Genomic DNA, 27,684 nt, shown 5'->3' with positions numbered 1-27,684 from the left:
AATTAAAATTAGATGCCTTACCGATTCCTGTATGTGCGCACATTTTTATTTCTTCACACAATCTGACAGGAACTTCCGCGCTGGCAAGCACTTTGAATTAGCTATAATCTAAATCAGTGTTTGTCAACCACGTTCCTGAAGGACAACCAACACTGCATGTGTTGGATGTCTCCTTTCTGTCACAACCCATTACAGCTCTTTTAGTCTCTGCTAATGAGCTGATGATCTGAATTAGGTGCGTTTGGTTAAGGAGATATGGAAAATGATCTAACGCTGATCTAAACATTAGATGGACCGCAACATGTACTCAGAAGGTTACATGTGGTGAACACAAAGTGTAACCATAGCAATAAACTAATATGTTGAAAACGTGACAAAGCATCTGCGGTTGGTCCACAAACATCGAATTAAAAGACTGCACCACGTTGTGCATCCCGGGTGCAACCAATAAGTGTTGTGCATTTTAGTTTAGCATTTGAGCATGTAGCCGAGCAGTTACACTTCTGTTCAAACCCTGAGGTGAAACTTAACAGCGCATTCCCTCCACCTCCTCATTCATAAACAGCAGGACCACTGCTGAAGCACGAGGAGAGGCAGAATTACACTCCATCATTCATAATCTTTGATTTTGTATTAGTCAAACAAATGTATGAAGTAGAATGTTCTTTAATACGGTCTCGATAGGTTTCATCTTTTTCTTTTGCAAAATTCTCCTGCCATTTTACAGATTTCTTAAAATCTGCTTCATTCTACTCAAACTGAAAGCCACGCAGCGCCCCTAAATGAGTGTTTTCTTATGAGATACAGCTTTGTGAATGTTTTATTTCATGTGTATAGTAATTCATCTGTTTTAATCAATTTACTCTATTCAAAGCAGCATTCACAGACGCAAATTTAACCTCAAGAACATGGCATGATGGTGTTGCATGGCATTTTTTTGTGTGTGTGATCAATTCCTGATTCTTAGCATAATGTTTTCAATCAAATATACCAAATTTAATGACTTTTGATGTGCTAAAATATGTTAATTTGTATAAAAATTAAAGCATACACCCATTAAAACGAAGTATACATGTCTGATAGGAAAGAAAGGAAATCAGTTATCTATAATTTCATTATTTAATGCATAAAGTAGGCTAGCTTATTGATGAAGTGTGTTTCATTGATCTGCAAATGCTAATTAAGATTTTTTTTCATGTAAAATATAAATGTTGCATCAGTCGCCTATATAGTGTGTCTTCTTTGCCCATTGGTCACACTTCAGGCTTCATTATTTACTAACATCAGCTAATAATGAATAACACACGTTCAGCATTTTTTAATCATAGTTTAACGTGTACTAATGCGTTATTAAAACCCAAATTCATGCTTGTCGACATTAGTTTATGCACTGCGAGTTAAGATGAACAACTTCATTTGCATTAACAAAGGTTAACAAACATGACCAAACACTGTAATAAATGTTTCCTTCATTGTTTGTTCATGTTAGTGAATGCATTAACTAACATTATCTATTACAACCTCACTGTAAAGTGTTTGTCCATTAGTGATCAGACTGATTAAAACTAACGTGAATTCCCTTGTGAACAGGGCCTAAATGACTTTATATTTTATTTTATGTTTTACAATGAAATAAAAACTAGGAATCAATAAGTGGAATCGCCATTGATGAAATTCTAACGATACCCAACCCTATTTTTGAGTGAACTTTCCCTTTAACATCATGATTCACACCATCTGCTGCAGATCCTAACCCTGAACTGAAGGCACAAAGCTGATAGTATAATGCTGATGGGCATGAGCTAAAACAAAAAACCTTAGTGTGAATTAATGGGTATAGTTGTATATATATTAAAAGAAAGGTAGCTATTAAACACTATATAGAGTTCCAGTTTTGTAATTATCTAAAGTATTAAACACCTCATTGCACTTCCTTCAGAATTAACACTTAGAAAACACCTACTAAATAATCTACAGTATTAGTTGAGGTGATGCTGCTGTAGTGAATGAACACATTCTGATCAAATACTGCATTGCACTCGCACGTGTTAATTTAGATCCGTAAACATCTGCAAAATCATTCCACACGAAAGTGCATCTTGGGTAAAAACGCCAGGCTGACTTTTTGGCCTATATAAATAAAGCAGTCCCCGAGATTAACCATTGTATTTAGGACTAAGAATCAAACTTGAAGGTCATCTTAGGGTATTTTGGTCAAACAAATACAGATGGAGAAATGGTGTCATAAAGATCCGTTTGGTGTGAAGAGCTTAAGAGTCTGTGCGGATACATAAACATCCACCAGAGCGCTGGTCTTTCCTGGAGATAATGCTAATGCTAACCTTAAGGCATTGTATCTGAGGGCTCTGCGGTCTTCCACGTGAGGTCTTATAGGACAACAGTATATCCTGAAGAGAGGAAAAATGTCCCGGTGCCACTGAAAAGTCCTGTAAGGAGATAGAGAAAAACAAACACTTGAAGTTGAAATAAACAAGGTTTCATCTACTGAACATACTTTGAATTTTGAAAAAACATAATTAATTCATTTCATAACTATACATTCATCAACCTATTAGAAAGAAAACACTACATTTCCATCAGAAACCCCTCAAAAACACCGGATAATTTCAAAGTTAATAGATCTTCCATGCTTTTATCAGATTTAAAATCAGTCAACACCCTTAATTAATCCTCAAAAACAATCAACACTTTGAAATGATGTTTCTCCTACTGACATAAAAAGCAAGTTTTCCCTCAACCAACAAAAAAAAAACTTAAAAACTCAACAACTGAGACGGAAACCTCATACTTAAAGCCAAAAAATAAAAGTCTCCGCAGAGAATATCTCTTTAAAACAAATGAAAAGTCTGCTTAACCGTACACTATATGATAAAAGTCCTGTCTTCGATCCCAGTTAGAGCAATAAATAATAACTTGACTTCTAGTTGATCATTTGGAAAAGTAGCAAAAGGTAGATGTTTCTGATGAATCATCTATTGAACTGCATCTCAATCATCACAAATACTGCAGAAGACCTACTGGAGCCCACATGGACCCAAGATTCTCTGAAATCAGTCAAGTTTGGTGAAGGAAAAATCATGGTTTGGGGTTACATTCAGTATGGGGGTGTGCGAGAGATCTGCAGAGTGGATGGCAACATCAACAGCCTGAGGTATCAAGATATTTGTGCTGCCCATTACATTACAAACCACAGGAGAGGGCAAATTCTTCAGCAGGATAGCGCTCCTCATACTTCAGCCCCCACATCAAAGATCCTGAAATTAAAGAAGGTCAAGGTGCTCCAGGATTGGCCATCCCGGTCATCAGACATGAACATTATTGAGCATGTCTGGGGTAAGATGAAGGAGGAGGCATTGAAGATGAATTCAAAGAGTCTTGATATACTCTGGGAGTCCTGCAAGAACGCTTTCTTTGCCATTCCAGATGACTTTATTAATAAGTGATTTGAGTCATTGCAGAGATGTATGGATCCAGTCCTCCAAGCTCATGGGAGTCAAACACAAAGTCATGGTACAGTGGAAAAAGAATGGATATTATCTTCTATACTGTACATTATTTTTGTTAAGTAACAACACTTTTGTCTAAGCAAAGTCAGACCTTACTGTCCTAATCAAATCATGTAAAATCAAGGCACAATGTTTTATTTTAGTAAAATAAGCATAATCTAGAGGCCTTTGCCTTTCATATAAGCCACTTCTGATACCAAATGATCAGCTAGAAGTCATTTTTATTTGTCGTTATTATTTGCTGTTCCTAAAACTTGGATCGGGGACAAGACTTGTCAGGTAGTGTACAAAGCATCCAACACTTTACAAAAGCATGAAACACTGTTCTGTATGTCCTTTCAGTTCTGAAAACAACAAACCAAATAGAAATAAAAGAGTTCTACTGAACATTTAAAATGAACTCAAGTATCCCTTTCGGTCTCCTAGTATTAAAGTGTTTTCAGGAATCTGAGCACAAGTGGTCAGTTAAGAAGCAACAAATGCATCTCTTACTGCCAGTTGCATTCTTATTTCATCACAACCTTTCCTTCCTCATGCTCTTTCACAGGAGCGCTCAATGTGGCACACGGTTTATTGAATGGAGAATCCTACATTATATGCCTTATTCACTTGCTTTCCTGCACAGTTGTAAGGAAGAAGCCGTGATATAAGTGATAACATTTGAATATAGCCAAAGTTACGCTGCACTTTTTGCCAAGCAGACTTGCAGCAGACCAGAAAGTCAAGCTTGTGCAACAAGTTTCACATCCCAACATTTACATTTGGTGAACTCAAACCCGCGGATTTGCATCACTGGGTTTCTGCAGGTTTCACAAAGTCAAATTTAAGACCATAAAGAATAGAATTTCAGACTTACATAGGGCTAGACGCTAAGGATTTTACTTAAAGGCCCAGCAGAAAAAATATCTATTTATTTCTTAGCCACATATTTTAAATAATGTGTCAAAACAAGCAAACCACAGTTGAATATATACAGTTTTGCTCAACAAAACTTGTTAAAACTAAGTGTATGCACAACAGACTACAGCTATTATATTAGTTATGAATAGATTTGATAAGTCTTCTTGAGAGGTGTTGTTGGTGATTGCACATAGATTGGGTAGCTTTACATAAAGGAAAATAAAGACCCGTTTAAAATGATTGTAGACCTACAAGAAAATATTTCAGTGAATTTAAGACTTTAAGGCCTAAAATGGTGTTTTTGACTACAGAAATAAAGAGAAGATCAAAACATGACCTCTCTGTACAGAAATCTAACATTCATCAGTGTTCTTTAATCTTGTCTGACAGAATTTGGCATGCTGAAGCTCTAGTGTGACCACAGCTTAAATCTGTATGAACAAAATATACAAAAAAAACAAAAAAACAAAACAGGTGAAACACCCATGTAGAAAACACTAAAATATCTCTTAATCCAAGTTAAGGTCTACTCACATGAAGGATGATAACTATATTAGCGTTCACAGCGACTGATGATAATATTCAATATTCTCATACATCAGTTGAACAATATTGTTCTGAATGTGGTTCCAACATTATTTTCACTATATTTGGTGTGGCATTTTTTTATTATTAGAACAACACATACAATATAGTAAGTAAAGAATTTTCAAAAAGTCTCACCTGATTAGGACTCATTCTCCAAGGTCACACAAACAGGCTGACACACCTCTGAAAGACAAACCAAGACGGATCAGTTTCATGAACAGATATTTTCCTACTTGAGAAGATGATGTGGGAATCCTTCATTTCCAGATTGATCGCTCACCATTGACTTCCATACCATGCTACTGCTGAAGTCAATAGTCAACTGTTTGGATGTTCAACATTTCTCATAATGTCTTCTTTAGTGTTCAACAGAAGAAAAACTCATACAGGTTCAGAAACAGGAGGATGGTGAATAAATGTGACAGAATTTTCCATTTTCTTCAGGGGACTCAGACTTGTCCAATGAAATCTCTCACAATTTTTTTTTATTATTATTCTATTATTCTAAAATAATTTCCAAGTGTTTTCTCAACATTTTTAAACATCACAGTTTTACAGCTAATTTAAATTAGTTTTCCCTACACCTGTAGTGATATTGAGGATGTAAACAGTTGACATACCAATGGCGGCCATGCTGCTGTCCTTCTGGCCCTCATCACTGCAGAGCAGATGATTCTGAGACTCACTCAAAGGTCTGGCGTTAGTCTGTCCATCAACAGTGCTGTTACCAGAAGCAGCATTGTGTGTCAGTCACAAACACTTACACATCAGGGTTTCACTGTCCCAGAATAAACCTCAGCCCAACTGCATTATACTATTAACAGAGGACAAGGTTTCCTGGAAATCAGACCTCTGGTGTGTGTGTGGTATTAAATAGAGAATGCATGAAACTAAATGGTCTAAAGGGAAATGATGGAGTGCAGAGTAGCGTTATGCACCCTTTTCACATTTCTAGGTTTCTCAGCAGCAGAAGTCGTGATATTTGGGTGAACATGGAGTGAAGGGGAGAGTACAACAAATCTTTTTTTTTTTTTTTACAATCCTATTTGCTGAAATAATAAACGAAAAACTCCACGATGGTGTTATCAAGACCTAAGAAAAAGGAAAACAATAGCGTGAAACTGAAAACGGCAGCCAGAGGAGAGAACAATGTCAAATGTACTGTCCTGCCCCATAGATGCTGCATAACAAATTACCGCTGGTGCAAGGTGTTTGTTTTTTGTAATCTGATGCAAATATTATATAATACATACATAAAAGCATATAAATGTTCACTTGTTTTTTTAAAAAGCTAAATATTAAAAACTTTTAAGGCTTTAAGATGCTGATGACCGTTAAACGCATCATAACAGTCTTGTGAAAAGGGTCCATCAGATCTCTGGGGTGTGTGTGTGTGTGTGTGTGTGTGTGTGTGTGTGTGTGTGTGTGTGTGTGTGTGTGCGGTTAAATAGAGAATGCATGTAACTAAATGGGCATGATAGAGTGCAGATTTATACTGTCAATCAAGTGAGTAGTGTTATTGTTAACGAATGAGTCTGTAATTACCATTTAATGGTTTGATGTTCAATGTTGCCATGCTCCGCGTCAACAGTGACTAGGCGGGTAGGAAAGGTGTAACCATCACCCAAACTATAGAGAGAGAAAGAGAGAGGGAAAAGATGACTTGAGCTCCTATAACTTAACCTCAAAAACAGCACAGAAGCTTATTATGAGACTACACTTGAAAAAAAAAATGCTTTTCTTCCTTAGGGAGTTTTAGTCTGGTTTCTAATCCAAATATCTACAAATTCTTAAATCAAGAAGCATTTTCTAGACAAGCAAAAAATATTGTCTTGTTTTCAGAAATAATACGCCAAAATTAAGAGAGTTTCCTTAAAACAAGCAAGATAATCTGCCAATAGGAGAAGCAAAATAATCTTTTCACCTTGACATAAGATCATCTTGCTTGTTTTAATGAAAAACACACTTCGTTTTGGCATATTTTTTCTGAAAACAAGACAATATTTTTGCTTGTCTAGAAAATGCTTCTTGGTTTAGGAATTTTTTGACAGTTGGACTAGAAACAAGACAACTTAACAAAAGTAAGAAAAACATTAATTGCAGTGTAGTGTAAATCTTACAATCTTTAAGTATGACAACAACATTTTTAGTTAATTTTAACCATTTTAATTAATGATTCTATAATGCACATCATTCAAAAGGCTGTATGTTCGAATCTTTAAGGATTAATCACTTTTTTTATTTGCCAGTGTGTGGACAACTTGTAAGGAGAAAACTTCATTGTTTGTCTGTAACTATGTTACCATCCAAACATGATGATTGGAATAATTATAAAAACAAGAATATCACTTTCTGCAGGTTTCACCCAGTTAAATGTAGGACTTTTTAAAACCATTATAAATGAAATGTTAGACTTGTACAGGGGTAATGGAATTTTTTCAAATATCCCTGTTGGAAAATATTTCTCTTGCCCCGTCAAAAAAATGATTACAATTTAATACATTTAATAATACAGTAACAAATTTAATAATAAAAAATAAGATCAGGTCAGGTTAAGATAAGATCAGGTCAGGTCAGGTTAAGATAAGATCAGGTCAGTTTCCTCAGCAGTACATAAATGGAGAACTATTAAACAAATGTTACTGTAAGGAAAGTAATTAAAACATCATGTTAAATAGAGTTTAAACTTTTTATTGAGATTGGGATTGTTGGTGATTGTATGAGTGTTAACGCCCAGCAACACATGAACAAAGGAAAGTTAAGACCTGTTTAAAAAAATGTAAGACCTACAACACAACACTTCAGTAGATTTAAGACTTTAATTCCTAAAATTTAGCTTTTTGAGATTTAAGACATTAAGACTTCTTAAAACCCTGCGGATACCCTGATCACATAAAACATTTGCGGATAAAGCACCGTTTCCATCCAATGAGTAAAAAAACAACAACAAAAAACTCACTTCCTGATAAAATGGTGCCAAATATCAAAAATTAAAGTGGAATTTCTGCGACATTTTTTATTTTACAGCCATACGAGCAACATTGGCTATATTCATGGTAAAACCTATACCTATAATAAATAAGTGCTTTTTCAAAATGTATGCACATCTTGGCGATTCCACTAAGCCTTTTAATGCAATTTTCTAAAATGCACACAAGTAGGAGGATGGAAATAGTTTGTAAATAAGTATGTGAAAGATGCTTTTTCCAGAAAAATAAAAAGGACATAACATGTACTCTTCCATTCATGATTACTTTGAGAATAATGCAAAAGACAATTCTGTACTGTAATGGCAATATGTCATGCCAAGAGAAGAGATAGAAATGATAGTTATAAAATATAATCTTCCAAATATAGTCTACTATTAAATTATACTTTGAACTGGCTGGTTTTATCACCACTGTCATTTTCTTGTGTCTTTGAGATTTGTTGTTGAGAGGAAAGAGAGTGCAGCATATATTTTCATCTAGATAATCAATACAAGTATAATTCTGCAAGGGTATTTCTAACTCCTTTTTACTTCTACTCAAATAAAAATAAATGTCACAATTTTTTTTATAAGCGCAAAGTTGTTGAGGCACTGAATGGCATTTAATTTTTCCTGCGTTATGTGTGCACGAACGCAAACATGAGCAGAAATGCATATTCTAGATCTAAAATAAAAATATTATCTTGTTTTCAGAAATAATGCCAAAATTAAGTGTGTTTTCTTAAAAACAAGCAAAATAATCTGTCAATGGGGTGAGCAAAATGTTATACTTTTCACTTTGACAAGATTATTTTGTTTGTTTTAATGGAAAACGAGAGAAAGTTGCCGCTGCAGTTCAGTGAATGGCCACTGGTGTCACTACGAACAAGTGTTTCTGGATTCTCCATACAGCCTTTTTTAACGTTTCAAACCCCAAACGCTGCTTGATAAATGAGTCTTGTACCTGCTGAAAATGGGCAAGCACCAATACTTCTTCTGGTCTCCGAACACCTGGGTGATGTTCTTGCGGAAACCCAACGTGAAGCCATTCTTATCTGGGCCATTTCTGAACACCGGTGCCCTGAACGCCTCTGAACAGAAAGATGAGATTCAAATGAGGTCTGCTCATGCTCTACACAACAACTTTTCATCAAACTTTGGGATGTTTTTGTTTTTGTAGGGCACACATTGAAGTGGTCTTGAAGTCTGACCTAAAAATGGTTCATAAACACACCCACAATCCTCCGTCACATTCCTCTGCATTTGACTTCTATCTGCAAATTGTTGTTAGTTGTCTGAACATGTGACTGCATTTTCCCTCAGTAAGAGACGATGAAGAAAAATAGGTCACAGTATAGAACTAACAGATGCAAGGACTAAAAGGGAAAAGGAATATAAACCTGAACTGGAATTGTGGGAGGAAGTAATCAGAGCTTAAAATTGTAATGATTTTTATTTATTAGACACATTTCCTGAAGAATGAATGGCTGGTTGATATTGTACCTTTTAGATTTGATCATAAATACCATATTCGACCCTGGACCACAAAACCAGTCTATTTTCAGATATTTAGGTTGACATAACATGAAAATAAGCTTTGCATTAATGTTTGGTTTGTTAGCCGTGTCGAATATTTGTCAGAGACACATACATGTACAATATGTGAAAATCTGGAATCTGAGAGATTAAAAAAAAATAAAAAATTATATAAATATATACACATTTTCCCCTTTTTTTTGAGAGAAGATTCTAAATGTTAAGTTCTTTAGCTATGCATATTACAAATGAAAATTTGTACAATTTTCATTTACTTAATAGTATAATAATTTTGGGCATAAATGAAAAATGAATAATTTTAACATACAATGCATATTAAGCCATTACCAAAAATATATAAGTGCAACAGAAGACTGGGTATGTGGTCCAGTCTTTTTAAGGTCTTTTTAAAGGTATTTGTTCCCTGTCTTTGAAGAAACAATGCAGATGTACATTATTATTCAGTGAAACATACATTTTAAAAAGATGCAAGGGAAAATGATATCATGACATGAAAGAAAACTAATTTTCTAATAAAACATAAGTTACTTTTTTTAAATTGGGACTTATTCATAATAAATAAATGAATACGTTCGCTTTCCATTGGTGTATACCTTGTTAGGACAGGAAAATATCTGCCCGAGATACAGCATTTCGAAATCTTGAATTTAAAAAAATATATAGGTTGAAAAAAAAAAAAAAAAAAAAAAAAAAAATCACCTTTAAGTTTGTCTGAATAAAGTGCTTAGCAATTCACATCACTAATCAAAAAGAAGGTTTTGATATATTTACAGTAGAAAATGTACAAAATATCTTCATGGAACATGATCTTTACTTAAAGGTGCTGTTTGTAAGTTTTTGACTCTTCTAAAGCATAAAAACACCACAATATGTTTGCAGATATTTCAGAAACATGCTAAGTGAATATTCTTGTTTATCTGAAAAACAATGCTGAAGTCAGATATTCTGTTTATATTCAGGAACGTCTGTCTAAGTTTTTGTTCTTTTAATCCACCCAACGGCAGTTTAACCAATCATATTTCAGCACCCCGGGTTGCTTTGTTGGAAAACAGAGTATTTCATTCATTTATTCAGTCAGAACGGCTCTCAAAGCATGCATCTGTGACCAAAATCTGCGACCTCCGGTGGACCGAAATGAGACCTCACATTAGGTTATTAATTAAAAAAATAATATAAATATGAAATTAACCATTAGGTGAGCAGGTTACATTGTAACCGCATGTCCTAACAACACGTTAATTGATGAGATTTGCAGCAGTAAGCAATTGGGCTGTTTGCACCAGACGAAACATGACAGAAATGTAAATACAGCCATTCAGAAGCACAGAATATGCACTCACTCAAGAAATGTTAAGATTTATACTCTAATTAGTACATATTAAACCTCTTTGAGTCACAGTTCTAAAGTTCAATTTCAAACGGTTAATTTTATTTTCAAGATCTGAGGTGAACTACCTGCTGCTGCTTTCAGTAGTATGGCAATACATGTCGTGTAAAATGACATTCAAACAAAGCATTTAACACTGAATAAAGCACATGAGGTGTACCTGAGGTGAGCCTCCCTGAATTATTAGCCCTCCTGTTAATTTTTCCCCCCAAATTCTGTTTAACGGAGAGCAGATTTGCTCAACACATTTCTAAACATAATAGTTTTAATAACTCATTTCTAATAACTGATTTATTTCATCTTTGCCATGATGACAGTAAATAATATTTGACTAGATATTTTTCAAGACACTTCTACACAGCTTACAGTGACATTTAAAGGCTTAACTAGGTTAATTAGGCAGGATAGAGTAATTAGGCAAGCTACTGTATAATGATGGTTTGTTTTGTAGACTATCTGAAAAAAAGAGCTCAAAGGGGCTTATAATTTTAACCTTAAAATTGTTTTAAAAAAAAAATTAAAACTGCTTTTAGTCTAGCCGAAATAAAACAAAGACTTTCTTCAGAAAAAAAATATTATTAGACATACTGTGAACATTTCCTTGCTCTGTTAAACATCAATTAGAAAATATAAAAAAAATAAAAAATAAATCAAAGGGGGGCTAATAATTCTGACTTCAACTGTATCAATTCGAGGTGTTGATTAGAACAAAAACTCGTTTTAATATGAAAATATTCCTTCTATCGTGTGCCGTTGCTTTTATTTAGAACACAATTTATATCAGCCTTTAGGCTCGATCGCCAGACTCACTCCTGTTGGCCCACAATCTGGCAACCTGCGCTTGCATTTGTTTTGATCCAGGAATGCAATGCCTAGTTGAACCACTGGGTGTCAAACTTACATACTGCACCTTTAATATTCTAATGGTTTTTTTGCATAAAAGAAAAAGTAATAATTTTGATTCACACACTGTATTTGTGGCTGTTTTGAAAAGCAAACAGTAGATTATACATAGGAGCAGAGGAAAAGGAGAAGATTAAGAAAAGAGAGAAAGGAAGATGGAAACTGAAGAACAGGTATGAGGAGGAAATGAACAAATGATCAAGCAGAAGCATCAAGAAATCATCATTTCAATGTTCGGAGATTAATTAAATGTAACAAAAAATTGTTGTATCAGGAGGAGAAACAGAACAAGCAGCAGATATTACCTATAGTGGTTCTGTTTTTCCCCACAAGCCACAGGTGGTAACTGAAGAGTGACAGGATACTGATGAAGAACATGGCTGCCACGAAGAACAGGAACAACACATGGAACTTTGCATGAGTGTCGGGCAGCTGATTCTGTCATGCAGAAAAAAATAAAAATTCACTCATTCATCAAACATCCCAGTGCAGACTTCCCATACCTTGGTTAACTTCAAATACAAGAACATTTTAAGGAGTTTATAGTTCAAATGCCCTCAAATTTACAGACATAATTGTGTGACAGCAAAGCAAGATCACAGTGTGTTCCGCTTGTATGATATATTGTTACAGTTTTCCTGTCAAACACAATAGACTTTGGCCATATGACAAATCTAAATCTGATATTATATTGCACTTCTCAGATATTATATTACACTTCTCAGTAGATCCTACACTGTATTATAAATATTCTGATATTAAATTCTGCTAGGATTTACTTAAAAAGAGGTTATAGGCTCATGTAAGTTAAGATATGAATATGCTTTTAATGTTTTTCTTGCTTCATTATTCAGCTTACTTATTTGCAATAGATTATCAAAAGTAGGCATGTGAAAGTCTTGGCAATGTACAACACAAAATACCTCATGCAGGAAACAGCGTAACATGTAAATCCATGTAACTGATGTAAATCAACTAGTATATGCAGGGGCCAAAGTGTCCAGACCAGAGGGAATAAAATGGATTTTTTCTTGCATAAAAAATTCACACACTTTCAAGAACCTGTATCCATGCATGTATATTTCCCAGAGCCTTTAAATGTTGTCTTTCGAGGATTTCAAGGACCCGTGGGAACCCTGGGATTGTGTAGATCAGCATTTTATTTCACTAAAACGGAATGTTCAAGCTTACTTGACCATCTGCTAGGCATTAGTTTTTTATAAGACAGTCCACATAAATGGGATTGACTGATTATCTGAAGGTGAACTGTGTCATTTCTGCACCACTAGGATCAGCAGTGGAATGGACACTCTTTCTGTTTGCTTGAAACAAAAAACCTTGTTTAAGCTTATGGTTAATATTATTGGTAATTGCTAATGCTGCAATGCACAACCTAAAATATGTTAAAATGACTGAAAAACAACAACAACAACAACAACAACAACATGCATTTTACAAATAAAGAGCTTTCAGAGCTGAATGAACCTGTTCATCTAACTGCATTAACACACGCATCATTTCTGGTAAAAACCTACTGTTGTGCCTCTAAAAGCGTCTGTGTTCATTTAATATACTAAACTCTTTATTTCAACACAGCTGTTTGTTTCTTCAGAGACAGCATGCAAAGCAAAATGAGTCAACAGTGCAGCAACAAACCAATGGCAAGAGTGCAAAGCAAGCGTGAGTGGTTTACCTCGGGGCAGTGCTCAATAGCCCTCCGTCTGCAAAGCTTCAGACAAGGTGTTAAAAACAGACAGAATGTTAGAAGCAGACACACTTCGTTCCTTCTGTTTTTCTGTGTCTCAAGAACTGGCATGCAGACTAAATTCCTCGTGGCAAATACTAAAATGTTTTAACCTTCATAAATAAAGATTAAATATATATATTGCTACGCTGGTGCTTATCAAAACAAAAAAGTTAAACAAAATTTAATCACATCCAAAATAAGATTTTTTTTCACATAATATATGTATGTGTATATGAGATGCACACATACATAGACACAAAACTATTTTGTCACAAAGTAAATATTCACAGTACACACACATATATTATGTTAAAACACACTTTTCTATTTGGATGGCATTAATCGTAATTAAGAGTTGTTTTATCATAATATGGTGTATATGAGATGCACACATACATAGACACAAAACTATTTTGTCACAAAGTAAATATTCACAGTACACACACATATATTATGTTAAAACACACTTTTCTATTTTGGATGGCATTAATTGTAATTAACTTTTGCTCAGCACATTTTTTTTTACATACAGCTCAAGGCAAAATTATTAGCCTTTGTAATATTTATTCTTTTACAAATTTTTCCAAACTAATGTTTAATGGAGCAAAGAAATGTTTCAAAGTATTTCTTTTATAATTTTTCATCTGTAGAAAGTTTTTTTTTGTTGAATGAAAGCAGTTTTTAATAACAATAACAATAAAAAGTCAGTATTATTCAATATTATTAAGATTTTTTTTCAGATTGGTTGATTGTTCAAAAATGTCATAAAGCGCTTAAGTGCCTATGCTTACTCCACCATTAAACTATTAGGGGAATAACAGTTACACCCAAAGACCTGACAAGATGGACAAAGAGCAGGGTAGGGTTGCACCAGCTGATCATAAATTCTTTCTTAAACTGAAATGTAAAGTCCACACTAGGGACTTAGTAACTACTAGCTAATTTGTAACAATTTTTTTCACTTCAGTTGCACCACATGTTCTTAAGGCAAACAATGGTTAGTAGGTCGCAAGCTTTCCGTAAAGTCATGCGTAGTTGCAGTGAATGATGTAAGATCCAATAAAAAGCATTTAAATCGTTAAACTGCTTTAAAATTCTGCCACTAATGCAGGTATATAACACTGCCCAATAAAAATTAGATGACAAATGACATTTTTATAGCTCATTAAATTACAGTCAGTCACTAATCACAGACAACGCACACATCTGCATCACGAGCCGTTAATGCATGCGAAATACACGTTATATCCTACATTTGAAAGAGAAAAGAGCGGGAAGAAACACTCAGTCATGAAGAAATTCTCGTTTTAATTGATGGATACAATTAACACAAAATACACCTTGACAGAAAGTTAAACTCTTCTTTCATAAACCAAAAAAAAAAAAAAAAAAAAAAGCGAGATTTGGGAGGAAATTATGGCTGTGAGTAGAGGGAGATTCTTCATTATTATCGTGAGCTCCTCAATGTAAACTAATCTCGCCGCCGTCTCTTTTCTGCCGTTATACATGGCCGGAAGCTACCATAAATATTTAGCTGGAACGTAGCATTACGCTTAAACTAAGATCAGTGGTGCAACACAAAAATATTTAGTAATGTGTAAGTTGTAACTTAGTGTCCCTTTAAATCACAACTAGGCTGCGTTTTAACTTACGCAGTGCTGGTGCAACCGGCTCCAGGAGTCAGAGATACAATTAATTAACAATTTTACTGAAGAAAATCCTTTGCAGCTTCATCAAGAGAATTGTCTTTATTTAATTTTGTCTTTGGGCACTACAGAATAAGCCACTGTTGTGCAATGGCTTGCCTAATAAATCTAACTTGCCTTGTTAATCTAACGATCCTTCTGAAATATGTTTAATTTGGTGCTCAAGGAGCATTTTTCAGCATACAACATTATGCATTTAAATATATTTTACAAAAAATAATTATTTACAAAAAAAAATAAAACAAAAAAGAATTAAGAAAAAATACTCATGTTTTAACAATGTTACTTTAATCAACCTCCATTTTCAGGGATAAATATGACATTTTTTATTGTAAGAAATATTATCAGACCTTAAAATAAATAAAATAAATATTAACATTTTACTTAAATTTAGCTATAGAATAAAAGAAAGCACTAGAAAATACTTTCACTGTATTTATGTATGAACAATGTCATAGAGTTGATTAAATACTACACTATTTGACAAAAGTCTTGTCGCCTATGCAAGTTTTAAGACCAACAAATAATAACTTGACTTCTAGTTGATCATTTGTTATAAGAAGTGGCTTATATGAAAGGCAAAGGCCTTTAGATTACTCTTATTTCACCAAAATAAAACATCATGCCTTGATTTTTTATTATTTAATTTGAACAGATGGATTGACTTTGATTAGACAGAAGTCTTGTCACTAAACAGAAATAATGTCCAGTATAGAATATAAAGTCATGGTGCAGTGAAGAATTAATATTGTGATTGACTCCCATGAGCTTGGAGGACTGCATCCATACATCTCTGCACTGACTCGAATAACTTATTAATCGTCTTATTGAAAGTCATCTGGAATGGCAAAGAAAGCCTTCTTGCAGGACTCCCAGAGTTCATCAAGATTGTTTGTATTCATCTTCAATGCCTCCATCTTACCCCAGACATGCTCAATAATGTTCATGTCTGGTGACTGGGCTGGCCAATACTGGAGCAACTTGAGCTTTTTTCCTTACAGGAACTTTGATGTGGAGGCTGAAGTATGAGAAGGAGCACTATCCTGCTGAAGAATTTGCCCTCTCCTGTGGTTTGTAATGTAATGGGCAGCACAAATGTCTTGACACCTCAGGTTATTGATGTTTCCATGCACTCTGCAGATCTCTCGCGCGTCCCCATATTGAATGTAACCCCTAGACTGACTTCATAAGAATCTTGGGTCCATGTGGGCTCCAGTAGGTCTTCTGCAGTATTTGTGATGATTGGGATGCAGTTCAACAGATGATTCATCAGAAAAATCTACATTCTGCCAGTTTTCCAAATGATCAACTAGAAGTCAAGTTATTATTTGTTGCTCTTATAACTGGGATCGAAGACAAGACTTTAGTCAGGTACTGTATATATACACAGGTAAAGTCAAAATTAATATTATTTAAAAAAAAATTCCCAATTGCTGCTTAATGAAAAGATTAATACACTTTATTAGACAAAAAAGTCTATATCAGCTTGTTTAACATTTCTATCATTTTGCTATTTTGTTTTTGCCTAATAATATCATTAAAACTCAAATCAAGATTTTTCTCATATAGCCATTTGTTAAAGTAGGATGTATTAAGCTAAATCATTTTTAATTAACAGACTGTAATTAGCATCAGAAAATAAACCCCATGACCGTACAGCATCCTCCACAATACTGTTCAGCCTATCTGCAATTAATTTTTAATGCAGACAAAAACAGACAGATGGAAAGACAGGCTGAGGTTGTTGCTTGGAAATAACAGGAGGTGAGAAGTGAGAAGTGTGGGAGATGAGAGGAATCAGATGTCTGTGTGTGAATGTGTGCACTTACTGTCCAGAACTTGATAAAGTACTGCAAAACTGTGGCGGCGATATAGACGCAGTACAGCATAGAGTAGGCCAGAAACAGCACAAAGAACTTGTAGTTAGAGAATCCAACACAGTTATTGACCCTGAAAGACAAAGCTAAGACTCACAATCTGCATAGTAGCAAAAGCTCATAAATCACAGATCCAGTCATTTGAGTGCCCCTACCATGGACAGTGGTGATCCATTTTTAAGACACATCTAGAAAAAATAAAAATGATCAAAATATAAATATTGCGCAAATGTAAAAGACTGCACAAAGCACGATAACTTTAAATGTATTTGCATCCACACTGGCAAACAATAATAATCAGTTTATTTTTAGCTTATGCTTTTCACCATTACTGTAACCAGCAGATGTTCTCAGTACAGTATCTATAACCAGTGAATCCAGCTAATGTAATCTTTATTTTAAAAAAGCATCAATCTAATCTAACACATTTAACGATCATAGCAAATTTAGTGGAATAAAAACAAACGATTTTCAAATGAAGCAAAAGCAAAACTAGCACTGGATACCTAAGGTACTTTTATATTTAGTTATTTGCCAGGCTGGCTTACATAACTTCTATGTATTTTATTATCGTTTCCTAGACAGTCATTATCTTTAATATTATGCTAACATGTTTGTTTGTTTGTTTTTAAACAAAGTTGCCAGCAACCGCCAGCATTTTTGTTAATTTTCGCCTAAATTTGACAGACCTTTTGTGCTAATATTTTCTGCTAGGAATATATCAGCATAATATACAGTTGGGGAAATAAGTATTCAACACATCATGTTTTTTTCCTGGAAATAATAAAGGGGATGTTGACATGAAAGTGAACCAGGTGTTGGTAAAAACCCAAACAATACAAACATAAGAATGAATGAATGAATGAATGAATGTGTATATGTTTGTGTGTGTATATATATATATATATTCTTGCTTGCTTGCTTGCTTGCTTACTTACTTACTTACTTACTTACTTACTTACTTACTTTTTCACAGACTTCAACAGAGTGTAAAAGTCTTGATGGTTCTGTGGGTCTCGTCAATCAAATCTGATCTTTAATTTGTATTTTCTATTAGATTCAAGTCAGGTGATTGGCTGGGCCATTCTACAGCTGGTTTTTCTTTCTCTGAAAGTTTCCTTGGCTGTGTTTTGGACTATTGTCTTGCTGAAACGTCCACCCTGGTTTCATCTTCATTCTCTTGATTTTGTAGATGTTGGACTGAAGCAGCTAATATTCATTTACAATGAGGAAGCCCAGAGGGTTGCTGAAGAACTTCTGAGAGATTTTAGCTGCTGTCTGGGCTTTCACTGCCTTTCTACACCTCCCTTTCTTCACGTGTACATTTTCCCTGAGTCATTTCATTTTATTATGCATAACATAATTTGTAAACTTTGCTTATACAGATTTGTTTTGTTGTTACCAACATCTGGTGAAAATTTCAAGTCAACAGCATCTTATGAAAATATGAAATATGGTGACATGTTCAATACTTATTTCCCACACTGTATGAATATAAAGAACCAAGCTTTTGCACAAAAGCATTTTATCACATATATGTTTTATTACCACCTGAATGAGATTTACAAAAAATTACTCTCTCTTAAAGTAGTGCAATTTCAAAATGTATTGCATATAATAGATGCACACACAGACACACACATATAGGTTACATATACTACATGCATGCATAAATAAACACACACACATTCACTCAAAAGTGATCCCAACTATATTGTTTCTCTACATCTTCATTGTCGTTATAGCTGTGGTTTGAGCTCAGATGTTGATTAACATTCAGATTGATTTTTAAAACTCCAATGTTATCTTTATAGCTATCGTACTTTGTGTGAATGGGCCTTAAAACAAGATATCCATGTTTTCTGAATGGACTTACTTGTCGCAGGTCGAGCAGTGATGACATCTGTCCGGTTTGATCAATTGGCAACGGTCACAGTAGCGTATAGCTGAGAAAAGAGAAATTAGTTTCAGAATACTGATCATTATTTCACTAGTACACTTAATATTCCCACCAGCCACTTTATTAGCTACAGTTCAAGTGCTTGTTAACACAAATCTCCAATCGGTTAATGCCAGCAACTCAACGCATTTAAACATGATGAAGTGGTTAGAAAGATCTGCTCAAATTCAAACTGAGCATCAGAAAAGAAACAAAGTCTATTAAATGACTATGAACATATCTGGTCAGAAACTGCAGATCTGCTGGAATTCTCACACACACAACCATTTCTAGACTGGTAAAAAAGAAAGATCTGTGGGTGAAAACGCCTTGTTGATGTCAATCTCTAATGGTTCATCTGATAGAGAAGCAACAGTAATTTAAAACAAAAGTCTGCAAACACAACACATTAAACCATGAATCAAGTGAGGGTACTGTTTGTTGATCATGTTAATCCATTTATGATGACATGAACATACAGTACACAGTTCAAGACAAAATTATTAGCCCTATATTAGTCTTTTAAAAAAATGTATTTAAATATTATGTACTGTGATTATGGCAAAGATACAACAAATCAATTATTAAAATTATTATGTTTAGAAATGTGTTGAAAATTCTTCTTTCCATTAAACAGAAACTGGGGAAAAATATACAGGGGGGCTAATAATTTAGGAAGGCTAATAATTCTGACTTCAACTGTATACAAAAGATCTCCAAACATTCATTAACTATACAACATTTTAAAGAAATCGACAGAGATATCTATAGTGTTGTTTTTAACCGTACCCCCAGATCCTGTGAATGTATATATAGGTAATTCTCTGGCCACTCTCTTCAGGATGTCCTGCTGGGCCTCTGGTCTCTCCTCTTTCTCATACAGCTCTTTCTCAGCCTTAGGGAGACAGAACTAAGAGAGACAACAGGATGTCAGCCGGAGATGATGTGTGTGAGAATCTAAATAAATACCCTATGCAACCAAAGTCAAGAAATCTTAATATTACTCAAACTGATCATTTTAGCGGTCATATTTATAAGCCATGCCTAAGAATAGTCTAAGTCAGCTCTGTGTGTGCGTTTAAACATATGTGCTAACTTCTAAACCCCGCCTCTCATCCCACAGGCAGTTAAAAACGCAAAAACATCAATTCTTTCCTTTCTTCCTCTTTCTTCTCTGTCATTACATTCTGTGGTACTAAAACTACAGAGTCGACAGAGTTTAAAGACTGCTGCTCCTCCAGATGTGAGGAACATTACTTAGCATATAGCTAAAAGTGTACACATGACAGTGAAACATTTTGATCCACCATGACCCAGAGGAGACCTGAAAATTTATACAGCATGAAAAACTAATTTGAAGACAAACCTGATACTGAGCACTGGAAGGTCATTTCAGTATTATTAATTTTTATTCTTATATTGTCAGTTTTCATATGAAAGATTCAGTAATGTGTGCTTTTGTCATTTTTATTAGGTTTTCTTCTTAACAGAATATTTAGCTCTGTTTTTCAGTAAGCAACTTAAGCATTCTATGTTACATTTGGTTTTCACAGCAATATTTCTAACTTACAATATATTTTAGTGGGAAACTATATGCCAGACTACTCTCATCCCTCTTTTCAAGAACAAAATAGTTGAACAAAATTATAAATTTATGCATAGGATGTATCTGACCCCATTTTGCAAAAATGTACCCCAATGTATCATCCAGGTGTCACAGATGTAAAACCTATTCAGGATAAATCATGCATGTTTTTGGGAATGCAAAAAGCTAATTTTTTTCTGGAATGCAGCACAGGATTTTACAGCCAAAGCTTTGCAAATTCCATTGGACAACACACCAACACTATACCTCTTTGGTACAGAACTGAACAAGATGCTTGATCCTATTTCTATAAAGATACTAGGCATCATTTCCTATCTAGCAAAAAATGCATTTTGCTCATGTGGAACCAGCAAAGGCCTCCAACATTTGAACTGTTTATACAACTCTTGAATGAAACAATGTTCTTGGAACAATATACATACTAAAGAAACAAAAGGTGGTGTCTTTTAAAAAATATGGATGCCTCTAATTATCCTCTGACTCCTCAGATGTATTTTCATAATACGTGTGACTTTACTCAATCACAGCAGAACTTTATTTGTTTATTATGATTCTTGTATTTTTATTTTATTTTTTTATATTTTTGCTGCTAATCATGTGTCTACTGATATCCTTGTCTTTTTTGTTTTTGTTTGTATGTTCATTAAAACCAATAAAAACAAATAAATTAAAAAAACAAGCTCGTACAGAAAACCTAGAAAGTTATGCAAGGTCTTGTTTTTTTTTTTCATTACAAGCTGTTAAAACACTAGCAATAAAAAGCAGTTAAAGGGTTAGTTCACCCAAAAATACTTGTTATTATATGCTTTTCCAGTCTATTGAGACCTTTGTTTATCTTCAGAACACAAATTAAGATATTTAGATGAAATGCTGAAGTTCTCTCAAGTTCAAGTTAAACTTCAAAGGTCAAGTTCAGAAAAAGAACCAAAAATTCCAAGTGACCTCAGGGGTGGAACTGCAATCAAATGAAGCTCCTGGTACTTTACACAATGTGATCCAAATCGTAAGATTTGTGATGTGTTACACGCCTAATGAGAACTCTTACACACAGTCCCTTATTTAGGTTTTTCATTTACATATTTTTTTCGTATTTTTTTATGAAATATCTGTGATAAATTAGATTGACTGAAGTTAAACTTGGCAGATAAGTTGCCCTTATTCTCAAACACCAGCAACCGAACATGCAAAGTTATGACATTAAACATTAAGAGCCAGATTTGCTAACAGCTTCTGCCAAACTTCCCCTATTTTGGCAGGAACTGTCAGGATTTACTAAAACGATATAGCTTTGAAAGTGATTGGACATTATGAAAACGTAATTATGATATTTGTTCATTATGAAAATGGGTTGCTTTATCTGTATTCTTTAATTGTCAAAAAATATTTTGCAAAACTTTCCACTGCCATCAGCACTTTTAGGGGATGCACACACAAATAATGTGCACTGTTGGATAAATCTGCCCCCAAATTTGCTATTCTGTTGAGTCATTGTTTGATCTCCAATGCATGATCTGACTCCTGAGGCAAACCTAGACAATAAATAAGGCATCAAAGAGACAAAGCAAACCAAGACAGTACCTCTTTTGAGGGGTTGGTAGGCTTGGAACTGATGGTCTTCCAGTAGGACCACATGAACATGAAGAAAAAAGCATGAAAGACTACCAGATAAATAACTGCAAGAAAAACAAACAACAAATCATAGTCAGTTTATAACACGCATGTAATAAAAGCTGTTACTTCATAACCCAAACGGGATTTTTTTTGTTTATTCTGGTGTGATAAAACATGTGACCAAAAACAGCAGGAGGCCAGATTAGCCAACAGAAGTTTGTCAACTGCTTTTGCAATATTGTGTGCTTGCTTTAACTGGCGTTCCTCTTACCTTGCTCGTCCACGTTCGGGATTGTGTCTGCAGGGAGAAAGAAGCAAAGGGCAATCAGCAATCCCATCATGAACAACTGGCCCATTTCACAAAGCCATCTGCTGAGTGCTGAGATACTGCTAATTCTCTCTCTTCCAGCTTCCACTAGGGAAGCTCAGTAATGCCAGCGCGCCGGGCGACTGGTACTGCCATCTGTGTCCATCACGGGTGGAAGACCCCAGTTGTCATGACGACTCAACAAGTGACTGACAGATGAAAATCTTGGCGGCACAGTCAGTGAAATCTGTGACTGTTTCACACCAAGATGAGAACTAGACAGTAACAATAATGAAAAAGACACAGTTCTACAAATTTATAAGAATGGTAGACTACTAATAGAGTTATCATGGCAGGTATCATTGTTGGTGTGAATGAGTCTTATGAAATATTTAGAATTAAGAACTACGATGGCGCAGTGGGTAGCACAATCGCCTCACAGAAAGAAGGTCACTTGTTCGAGCCCTATCTGAGTTGGTTGGCATTTTCTGCGTGGAGTTTGCATGTTTTCCCCATGTACACTGCATAAAAACATATGTTGGATTTGTTGGCGGTTCATTCCGCTGTGGCGACTAGCGCTGTGTGATTAACCGAAATTGAATCGCAATCACGATTTGAAATATTGCAATTAGCTATGATATGCGATTTGAATAAATGTATTATATAATTGTATTATATAATTTCCCCCAATAAAATCAAATGCGTGACTGCCGTCTGTGTCTGACAGTCTTACTAGCCAACTGAGTGAGCACACTTTCGTTCTGCCCAATCAGAATTGCGCAACCGAACTATCCACAATAAAAAACAAACAACGAACGAGTGGGATGATGGCGTCTGCCTCTTCAGAAACATAAATAGGCAAATTTATAAATCAAAGAAACAACTGACTAAACAAATTTGACTACAAATTTAAAATCACAAATTAAAATAAAAATTGCAATATCTGTCAAAAAAATAATAAGAATAATAATAAAAGTAATAATAATAGTAATAATAATAATTCACAATTAGATATTTTCCCTAAAAATCGCACAGCCCTAGTGGTGACCCTGGATTAATAGTGACTAAGCCGAAAAGAAAATGAATGAATAAATGAACGAATGAATATATTACTTATATATTTGTTAATTAACAATAACGAATGGGATATTATTATGAATTGTTTTTACAATTTATCCATCTATGATTTTTTTACTACTAAAAGTTTGAGAATATTTTGAGAAGTTTGAGAAAGTTTTTATTATTTTTATAACAGCACAAATTAAACAGATGTTTTGGCTATTTGCATTTAATTGATGAAAATGACTTCAACTTTGACAAAATCCTAGAGTTGATCCGATCAAGTTCAAGCTGTTATGGCTGTCATGATTAAAGTTAAACATGAAAATTAAAATTCAAGATACGCATTCTAACTGAAGTGATTGCAACAGGAGTTTTTGCATATCTCACACTATTGTCCTGGACTAACATGTTTTTTTGTATAGCCAGATTACAATGTGTCATTATATGAACTATATTAATTGACATTAATAATGACTATTAACATAGTTAAATATAGTTAAAAATCAACAATTTTGTCACAGTATGGGAGTCCTTTCCTGTAAGAAACTACTTCTATACATTTCAATTATAAAGTTTAAAATAATTTGTTCTGTTGTTACTATTGTCAACAGTTCAGTTATCCGATTGATTACATCAATTCATTCTCCTTCGGCTTAGTCCCTAATATAGCAGATTCAGGGGTTCATCACAGCGGAATGAACCACCAACTATTCCGGCATATGTTTTACACAGCAGATATCCTTCCATCTGCAACCCAGAACAGGGACAATTTAGTTCATCCAATTCACCTATAGCGCACAACTTTGGACTGTGGGGGAAACCGGAGCACCCAGAGGAAATTCACATAAACACGAGGGGAACATGCAAACTCCACACAGAAATGCCAACTGACCCAGCCGGGACTCGAACCAGCAACTATTTTGCTGTGAGACAACATTGCTAACCACTGAGCCAACATGCCACCCCCAATTGATTACATTAATTAATTCATTCATTTTCTTTTCGGCTTAGTCCCTTTATTAATCAGGGGTCGCCACAGTGGAATGAACTGCCAACTTATCCAGCATATGTTTTACACAGCGGATCAATACACTCCCATTCCCAGACATACACTACAGACAATTTAGTCTACCCATTTTAGCGCATGTCTTTGGACTTGTCGGGGAAACCGGAGCACCCCGAGGAAACCCACACCAACATGGGAAGAACAAGCAAACTCCACACAGAAACGCCAAATGACCCAGCTGAAGCTCGAACCAGCAAACTTCTTGCTGTGAGGCGATTGTGCTACCCACTGAGCCACAGTGCTGCCCCCAATTGATTACATAAGTTGGTTAAATTTTAGTGATTGATTCAAAAGACAAGATATATAATTTCTGTCCCTGTTATAGGGCCATCATATTTCTGAAACACTCCACAAACTTTTATAGCAAACAGAAGGGGGGGGGGGGGGTGTATCAATAAGGAAGAACTTACAGCGTTTACTAGGGTAATAAATGAACCCGGAACACACAATGAAGTATTTTTAGACTCAGATGGGAAAGTAATAACTGGGTGGATCTACAGAGAGTTTAGTGGAGTTCACTGTGAAGTGGTTAACAACAGCTGAAAATAAAAAAAAAAAAAACTTCACAGAACAGATGCTTTCAGTCATTAAATTCTCACACTTCATATGTAAGAAATAAATATCTGATCACCTTAACGTTATGTTAACGTTATGTTAACGTTAATGTTTTGATTTATCTCTTAAAGAGTATATACAGGAATCAGAGACTGAAATTAAATACCTTTAAGACATTTTTTTAGACTCTTTACATACATTTGAAGACCTTATAACCTTTTTAGGTTTCAATCAGAAACACTGGCGAGATTTTAACTTACAGTATGTTTACTAAATATTAATGTAAGAAACTAATCTAAAACATCATTCATATACTGAATAAAAATCTATTAAATCTAGCTAATCCTGCAGGTTGGCACCTATAGAAGTGCAGAGATAATAGTGTTGCCTTGATTACTGCAGTAAACAAAGCAGCGTGATGTCAAATCTAGCAGGAATTCATTGATTTCATAAACTACACCGCATCCTGATATTCACAGATTTAATTCAGACAAACGTAAGCTAACAACCATACATTACATAATCAAAAATGATATAAAATTTAATACCTTGCAAAATAGCATTTAAGACCTTAATACTTTTTAATGGCCTTACATTTCTCTACACTGATTTATCAACTTTTAATACTTTAAGACTCCGCATACACCCTGTCTTTAACATTATTCAGTGTGACTTTTTAAAAACTCATCATGAGCAGTCCCATATAAGACATTTTATCTACAAATGAACTTACTTGCAAATATGATAACTATAAGACATTTGACATATTTTTTTTTGAAAAACATTTCACACTATTGAACAGTTCAACCAAACATGGAAACTCTGACATCATTTACACACCATGCACTTTAAAACTGAATTTCTTTCTTCTACATAAAAAAATAGGATATTTTGAAGAAATATCGAATCCTGTAACATGGGGCTGGGCGATTAATCGAAAAGTAATAGAAATCGACATTGAAAACTAATCGATCTAATTTTTCCAGGTCAATTTTATCTATTACTTTCCCTATCATGTATGGAGTCACGTGACCTCACTTTGTTAGGGCTAATTTATACTTACTGTATTATGATTTATATTTATTATATTATACTTATATTATACTTCAGCCAAACACACATGTACTGTTTGGCACAGCCTTTGCATACCCGCGCACCTCTCAAAAAGTGTAACTACATGTCACAACAGCACATAGCACAAGCTTTATGATTGGTCAGTTTGGTAGCGATGATGAAGGTGGGCGACACAGAGAGCCACGTTTTAGGCAATGTGTTTTTTTTTATTATTTATTTTTTTATGTGCGTTTTCATAGTTGTTGATGTTCATTAAATTATCATAAATAGATAAAGTGGTTAGAAAATCAAGTAATGCACCCTATATTCAGAAATCTCTCACTTGTAATATGTGAGCATATTTACAGTACAAAACTTGTCAGTGAACTATGAGGGCAAAACATAAAATAAATAAATAAATAAAATAATCGTTCATTAATTGTAATCGAGTTAAAATCTTCAATTAATCAATCATTTAATCATTAGGCCAAAGCGCTCAGCCCTACTTTAACCATTGACTTCCATAGTATTTCATACTTCCAGACTACCATAGTACTTCATACTATGAAATTCAATGGTTACATGCTTCCATATTTCTCCTTCAAACAATGGTTACATGCTTTTCGCATTCTTTAAAGTATCTTCTTTTGTGTTTAACAAAAATAAGAAAGTCAGAAAGTTTTAAACCTCACGACGGACAGTAAATAAACATTTTCGGGTGAACTAGCCCTTTAAGTCACTAATGTCAATTGGCAGGTCATATTCCCATCTGATTCATGAAAAACAAAACACTGTACAAGTCAGAAAACTTCCTGAAGGGCAAACCTCGCTTTCTAAACTGTTCGAAGCGAGACACGAGTTATTAAAAATGAATAAAACACTCTCGTCTCTTTCAGTAACGTTAAGTCCTGTTGTCAAATCTTCTCATTAAGTATCAAGCATCTCAAATCAGTTTAACAGCTGGGCTTAACGCTTCAATGAACACTACACAGTGCAGACAAACATACATTAATTAAACAGTCCACAAAAATATCCACATAAAAATCACACACATATTAAAAACTAAATTTAAGAAAGCGAGCTCAATTTCGATACACACAACACATTATATGGTACCAGTCAGTTACTGTCACTTCCTGCCCAAACCGCTGTAACAACTAACCAGCAACTTTTTATTTTTATCAAGTCGATAAAAGTCGCCACTTACAGATGCAGAGCTCCACCACGTACGCGTAGTAGGACCAGCAAACGACCAGGTTGATGAAAATCACAGGTATCCAGGATAAACCCCGCTGACAGCATCTTACCGCATGAGAGGGCGCCAT

At 34.6% G+C, this 27,684-nt stretch overlaps 1 protein-coding gene across 1 annotated transcript; it reads right to left on the bottom strand.

Moving 5' to 3' along the window:
- Positions 1 to 1,112: 1,112 nt before the first annotated feature.
- On the bottom strand, positions 1,113 to 27,684 carry zdhhc20a (zinc finger DHHC-type palmitoyltransferase 20a). The gene is made up of 13 exons (XM_056467576.1): positions 27,567 to 27,684; positions 22,588 to 22,614; positions 22,284 to 22,378; positions 19,889 to 20,009; positions 19,037 to 19,106; positions 17,316 to 17,348; positions 17,113 to 17,233; positions 12,136 to 12,268; positions 8,948 to 9,074; positions 6,561 to 6,644; positions 5,636 to 5,736; positions 5,151 to 5,198; positions 1,113 to 2,447 (listed from the first exon to the last, which is right to left on the bottom strand). Exons 1-12 carry the CDS (start codon positions 27,682 to 27,684, stop codon positions 5,155 to 5,157), a joined length of 1,074 nt encoding a protein of 357 aa, XP_056323551.1. The 3' UTR covers positions 1,113 to 2,447; positions 5,151 to 5,154.

This window comes from Danio aesculapii, chromosome 10 (assembly GCF_903798145.1).
Source record: "Danio aesculapii chromosome 10, fDanAes4.1, whole genome shotgun sequence".
Taxonomy (NCBI): domain Eukaryota; kingdom Metazoa; phylum Chordata; class Actinopteri; order Cypriniformes; family Danionidae; genus Danio; species Danio aesculapii.
Note: the sequence above shows the minus strand (reverse complement) of the source record. Positions and strands in the feature narration are given on the sequence as shown.

Bases quoted from the DNA above. Each gene is read 5' to 3' on its own strand.
- zdhhc20a (XM_056467576.1), bottom strand. From the start codon at position 27,684: ATGGCGCCCTCTCATGCGGTAAGATGCTGTCAGCGGGGTTTATCCTGG. The intron at 22,615-27,566 runs GTAAGTGGCGAC...TTCTCCCTGCAG, and splicing joins CGTGGTGGAGCTCTGCATCT to ACACAATCCCGAACGTGGAC. The intron at 20,010-22,283 runs GTACTGTCTTGG...TGTCTCTCTTAG, and splicing joins CTACCAACCCCTCAAAAGAG to TTCTGTCTCCCTAAGGCTGA.